This window comes from Capsicum annuum, chromosome 8 (genome assembly GCF_002878395.1).
Source record: "Capsicum annuum cultivar UCD-10X-F1 chromosome 8, UCD10Xv1.1, whole genome shotgun sequence".
Taxonomy (NCBI): Eukaryota; Viridiplantae; Streptophyta; class Magnoliopsida; order Solanales; family Solanaceae; genus Capsicum; species Capsicum annuum.
The window spans coordinates 126,988,912-126,995,615 of NC_061118.1; the positions used below are offsets into that span (position 1 = coordinate 126,988,912).

The window sequence follows — 6,704 nt, forward strand, 5'->3', positions numbered from 1 at the left end:
AAAATAAAATTTAAAATCTTTAAACTCCAATTGTAATTCAATCGGAAGAAAATTAAAACAACGGGAAGAAAAAACAAAGGGAAGAGAAAATTAAGAATAAGATTGTTCCAAGGCCTATACTACTTGTTGTGAGGAATAATGATGAATTGAGAAAGTTGTTGGGATCTTCTACCATTGATAATGGTGGAGTTTTTCCTAATATGCATAAAAATGTACTTCTGAAGAAGATTGTTAAAGGAAAAGAAATTGGCTCTATTTCACAGAAATTTAGATCTCTAGGTTGGGTTGTGAATCTGATTTGGGATTTGGGATTTGGGATGCAACTATTTTAAAGGATTGAAATTTTAAGTAATAATGGTAAGTTAATGTAATACCCCATGTTTGGAAGTCTCTGTGCATCATACGACTCACTCTCTTGAGTTGTACATACAACATACGAGAAGTATGTTATAGTCATACCCAAGACAATATGGTATGGTGGACATTCTTGTGTAGGTATGAATTGAGACATATATTCGTAAGATCACCATACGAGTGGTATGAAGGGAAGTCCTAAGTTTATTAGTGTAGGCTCCCTAAGATTTTTTCCAAGATATGAGTAGGGGGCTATAAGTTGTATGGAGATGATACAGTCATATGTTACCACTCGTATGATGATCCTTGATTCTTCCAAACTTATGAGTTGATGAACTTAGTAGTACCCTCAACATACGAGTAGTATGTTTGACTCTTAAAGACTGACGAGCAATTTATGTAAAGATCAGTTAAAGGGATTTTTGTTCTTTTCCCCTTTTATAACCCCCAAACCAAGACCTATAACCCTCCAAGAGGCATTATTTCCCTCTATTTCTCAATTAAATAAAAACATTTTCCTCCCCCATATTTAAGAACATCAAGATTAGGGATCCTCTCTCTAAATTCATCGTTCAAGCTCTTTTCATAAGTCAAGAAACTTCAGGTGTGTGGGGTTTATGAACAAGGTTATTCTTTCAACCTTGTGGCCAAATTGCATGGTTTTGAAATTTAATTTACTTATGTTAAAGTAGGGTTCATACCCAAATAGACATATTCTTGAAGTATGAAACAACCATGTGATTGAAAGATTTAAGTGCATCAAGGCTAACATATATCCATGTTTTGACTTGCAAGATTTGTATTATGATTTGAATTTCATTGTCCTGACTGGATACTATTAAAAAATTTCAAGGTGATTATTGAGCATGATATTTTATTATAAAATCCTATGAAATAAAGAATGAATTCTAAGTCTCAAGTACAAGCATTAAGTGAAAGTGTAAGCCTTTGAAACTTCATTCACATACATTATAGTATGATTCAAGAAATATTGATCTTTTGATCTAAAGATAGGATATGAAAATGCAGAACTATTCATCTTGATTATGACTTAAAGAAAAGAGAAGCATAACTGATTTTTATTCTATAAGCACTTATACTATTTTAAGGTGGATTTCTTAAAATATGAGAATATAAGTATTTTGGGGGTAGTATTTAGCATCAAAAAGGGAATGTGGTTGAGCGTATCCTAAATTCCTAGAAATAAAAGCCACCGTAGGTTAAGATTTTTGTCAATATGGTTAAAGTTCAGTGATCATTTATGTTCAGGTTCTATTCTAATGGCGAGGATAGAACAGCTCTCCCTAACGTGGGTAATATGTTAGACTTTATGTTAGCTCACATGGTTTATGTCATTTAGAAGAATCTTCCATAAGAAAGAATGAAAAGTAAAGCATTTAGAAACCAAGTGTCATGGATCACAGAGTTTATCCTTATGCTTCATTATTTGTATTTATGATCTTGCAGTCTTTTGCTTATTCAGATTCAAGGTGAGTTATTTTTTCTTAGCATGTATTATTTAAAAGTTTACTTATATATTCAGTTATTGTTTTACTTACTAATTCACCCTATATGCTCAGTACATTACAGAGGTACTGACCCATATATATGTCTATCTTCTATATTTTCTTATAATATAGGTTCGGGTGCTCATTTCTAGTAGAACAATTGACTGTGGACATCATCACCTTCATCTCAAATTTTGGTAAGTCCTCATAGTCCAAGGACCCAGTTTGTCAGACTTTTGCTTATTGATGATAGTGTTTCAGTTATTTGATTTATATTTATGTTTGGGATCAATTGGGGTCTATCCCAGTGGCTCTCTAGACATTAGTAGAGGCTTGTAAGGATGATTATGTTTCCAGTCCAAAGACTTTTTTAAAGATTTCCAATTTAAAGAATTTTATTAAGATATAAGATTGTTTAACTTCAAATTCATAAATATATGAGTTCACTTGTCATGTGAGTTCCAAGCTAAATAGATATCATGGGTTTACTTAGAGCTATTCATAATCTTAAGCATCGTGTAACGTCCAAGGGGTAGTTTCAAGGCATTACAAACTTGGTATCATAGCCTAAGGTTTAAAGAGTACTAGGGAGTCGGATAAGCCGCGTTACGTATGGACTTGATCATGGATGTGAAGTACACCATATTTATGAGTTGAAGGCTACAGAACGAGTTAGGAATCATTATTTCTTTCATGGTATTTTGTGTTTACAGTTGTCTATATCTTCCTTAACTCATGCTTTTTTGTGATAGAATATGCCCTCTCACCGAGCTGATGCACGCAAAAACAATGATCAACCACCTATGCACACCGACTCGTTGACTGACAATATGTCTCATGCTAAATTTAGGGCTTCCTTTTAAGCGTTGGCCCAAGCTATAATGTCAATATTAAGGGAAACCAACAGGTACCAGTCCCACTTCAGGGAAATAGTAATTTAGCTGCATCTAGGATTCAGGATGTTATGAGGCTCAATCCACCTGAGTTCAAGGGTCAAAGATGGATGAGGATCCTCAACTCTTTATTGATGAGGAGAGAGATTACTCAGATTATGCATGTCACTGAAGAGGAGAGTGTATACTTGGCCTCTTATAGGCTAAAAGATGTCGCTTATGATTGGGTTGTTATGTGGAAAAAAGGTAGGGGTGAGAATCCAGCTTCTATGAGTTGGCAGGTATTTCAAAATACTTTTTGGGAAAGATTCTTTTAGCGTGATATGAGGGAGGCTAAGGAGGAGGAGTTCATTAAATTGAGGCAGGGCTCTATGATAGTGAAGAGTACTTTCTTAAGTTCACTCAGTTGTATAAGTATGCTCTCAAGTTGCTATCTGACTCTAGAGCTCGTATGAGTAAGTATGTTATTGGGGTATCTGATTTAGTGGTGAATGAGTGTAGGAATGCCATGATGATTGGGGATATAGATATTTCTCGATTAGTGACTCATGCTCAACATATTGAGGCAGAAAAGTTTAAGGAAATAGAGAAGAGAAACATGAGGGCTAGGACTGGACAATTTGAGTATAGTCAATCACAGTTTGGAGAGGGAAGTTGTTAGTAGTTTCAGGGTCATTCATTAGTGCCGCTATATCTTCATCCAGTGCCTCTGCACCCAAAACCAGGCAGGAAAAATTGGACAGTACTTCAAATTTCATGTCTCAAAATAGTGTAGTCAGGAGGCCTAGTTACCCGACATATGAAAAATATGGCAGGACCCATCCTAGTGAGTATTTGATGGTCAAAAGGGGTTGCTATGGTTATGGAAAGGTTGGTCACGGGATAAAAGAGTTTCCATATGCTAAGCAGGAAAGTAAGGATGTCCGTCCTCAGACTCAAGCTACAAATACATCAGCTTAGCCAGGTCGCACAGTTTCTTCATAGGGCACATCATCCAGTACCGGTGGCAATCAACACCAAAATCAGTTCTATGTTGTACCATCCCATCAGGAGCAAGAGAGTTCACCAGATGTTGTCACTAGAATTCTTTGTTTCTTTCACCTTGATGTATATGTGCTGCTAGACCTGAGATAAAATATCTCATATGTAACTCCATTGGTTTTTGTAAACTTTGGGGTAGGTCCTAAAGTTCTCTCACATCCTTTCTCAGTTTCTACCCCATTAGGTGATTCAGTTATTACTAGACTGGTCTATAGGGAATATCTTAGTACTGTCCTCCATAAGATCATACTAGGGGACCTAATAGAGTTAGAGATGGTGGATTTCGATGTCATTATGGGCATAGATTGGATCCATGCATGTTATGTATCAATATATTGACACAACTGCATGGTGAAGTTTTAGTTTCCCAATAAGACAGTTTTTGAGTGGAAGAGTAGTTCTGTGTCTCCCAAAGGTCATTTCATCTTTCATCCTAAGGCCATAAAATCAATATCAAAAGAGTGTATCTACTATTTAATTTAAGTCAAAAATACTAAGTCTGAAGTCCAGATAGTTCCGTCAGTCTGGGTTGTAAATGAATTCCCAAAGGTTTTCCCCGAAGATTTGCCAGGGGTACCTCCAGAAAGGGAGATATAAATTTAGTATTGATCTTCTTCCTAATACTCAACCCATTTCTATCTCTCCATATCTTATGGATCCGGCCAAACTTAATAGGTTAAAAGAGCAGCTTTAGGACCTTTTAGATAAAGGTTTCATCAGACCCAGTATTTCTTCGTGGGGTGCTCCAGTCCTTTTCATGCACAAGAAAGATACCACACTCAGAATGTGTATAGATTATGGATAGATAAACAAGGTTACCATCAAGAACAAGTATCTGATTCCTAGAATCAATGATTTGTTTGACTGGCTTCAAGGTACCCGGTGGTTCTCCAAGATTGACCTTAGGTCGGGATACCATCAATTAAAAGTAGGGAGCAAGACATTCCAAAAATAGCTTTCTGAATGAGGTATGGTCATTTTGAGTTTGTGGTTATGTCATTAGGACTAATAAATACTCCGATAGACTTTATGGATTAGACATCACATGCAATAAGGAATATACAAAAAATCTAACACGCACATGGCACATGCTCAACTCACATAGGATCATCATAGAGTCCCAACCAAATAATAGCATGAATTCAAATTTAATCCAAAAAGAGCAAGAGCCACAAAAATGAGCCTAGAATTCTTAAAAATAGTAATTCACTTATTCCCCATTCTTTTGCAAAATAAAAAACCTGCACCATGTAATAAAAAATAGCACCAACAAGAATATCTTACACAATTTTTTTTTAAATTAAGCTAAAATTTAGGAATTTCCCCACCCCACACTTAAAAACCTACTTTGTCCCTAAAGTGAAAGAGATAGAAATACACCCTATGGCCTCTAGGCCTAGCTAGTAGCATCTTTTTCATTAAGGGGATCCGCGGGACGTCACACTTAGTTTTTGCCATGCTTCTTAGCTCAGGTTTCCGATACTCATACTTCCCATCAACCTGTTACTCAACCAAAAACAAAAACTGCATGAAATAAAATCTAAAAACTGAAAAATAAAACATACCTAATTAACTTGGGTTGCCTCCCAAGTAACGCCTGATTTAGTGTCGCGGCACGATCCAATTCAACTCAACCAAATTCCTTCATCTTTTTCCTCACATTTGGAGGCCATTTTTTTATTATTTTCACCTCTCTTGGGTGAGAATTTTTAAGAGCAGTAGATTCCTCAACTTTAGCTTTTTTAAGCTCATCAATTAGTATCAAATTAGGCTTAGGATGTAAAAGTTTAGGCTGCTCAATCAGGTAATCCAAAAAGGTCTTTGGTGGACTAACCACCCCACACTTATCCACTTTAATCACATTAATCATACATAAATCTTTATATTGGGACATTACTGTGGGTGATTTGAATATATCAAATACCACATCTTCATCCTCTACCCTTATTTTGAGTGTGTCTTCTCTAACATCAATCAATGCTGCTCCAGTTGCTAAGCATGGACGCCCCAAGATGATTGGTAACTGTTCGTTTGCATTAAAATCAAGAACAATAAATTCAGCAGGAGTAACAAATTTACCAACCTTTGTGAGGACATCCTCAATGATTCCTTTCAGATAGGCCATGGACCCGTCTGCTAGCTGCAAAACCATAGTAGTCGATCTAGGCTTTCCCAAGACCAATGAGTCCAACAGAGATAGGGGTATCAAATGTATGATCGCCCCTAATTCACCCAGTGCATGGACTACTTTACTCTTATCCACCTTCCATAACTCAATTACCATATCTACCTTCCACAATTCAATACAACCAAACCATGCAAAATAGTCCATAACCCTATTTCCATCACCTTTCAATAACAACCAATACATATAATCCTCTATCACACATATACATATGGAAAAGAACAAAGGCAAACAATAATCATACCTTAGAATTCACCTCTTGATTATGCAATCCTGTTTGCACAAATAATAGGTGCCATTCAAAGCTCTCGAGATGACAAACACAGTTATCGAATTACTTTGGAATTTCTATAGTTGAATCAAAAATAATTTAAAGGTCAAATTTGGCTAGGGTTTGTTCTTCCTCAATGATTGATGATGAAAATGAGTTTTTGAACTCATATACATGTATATATACACATATTCCCGTCCATATAGGAAATGACCAAAATGCCTTTAAAATTTAAATAATGTCAAATTTGTCCTTTGGTGAACTGTTTTGATAAGCTAAAGTAGATCGACCATAAATATTTGCTCCGATATTGGATTTGGGTGAAATTGGTATCGTTGGAAGGATAATTCAAAAGTCTTTCATTTCATATAAAGTAGGCCACCCAGTTCGTCCTGTACAAGGAGTTATGGTCATTTGAAGTTGACCCTAAAAATCTATTATGATAGGCTGAA

General features: G+C 35.9%; 1 protein-coding gene across 1 annotated transcript; it reads right to left on the minus strand.

Annotated features, from left to right (window-relative positions):
* Positions 1–5,426: 5,426 nt before the first annotated feature.
* LOC124886637 lies at positions 5,427–5,948 on the minus strand. Its single transcript, XM_047395515.1, has one exon. The coding sequence runs from the start codon at positions 5,946–5,948 to the stop codon at positions 5,427–5,429; it is 522 nt and encodes a 173-aa protein (XP_047251471.1).
* Between the last annotated feature and the right edge of the window lie 756 nt (positions 5,949–6,704).

Bases quoted from the DNA above. Each gene is read 5' to 3' on its own strand.
- LOC124886637 (XM_047395515.1), bottom strand. From the start codon at position 5,948: ATGGTTTTGCAGCTAGCAGACGGGTCCATGGCCTATCTGAAAGGAATC.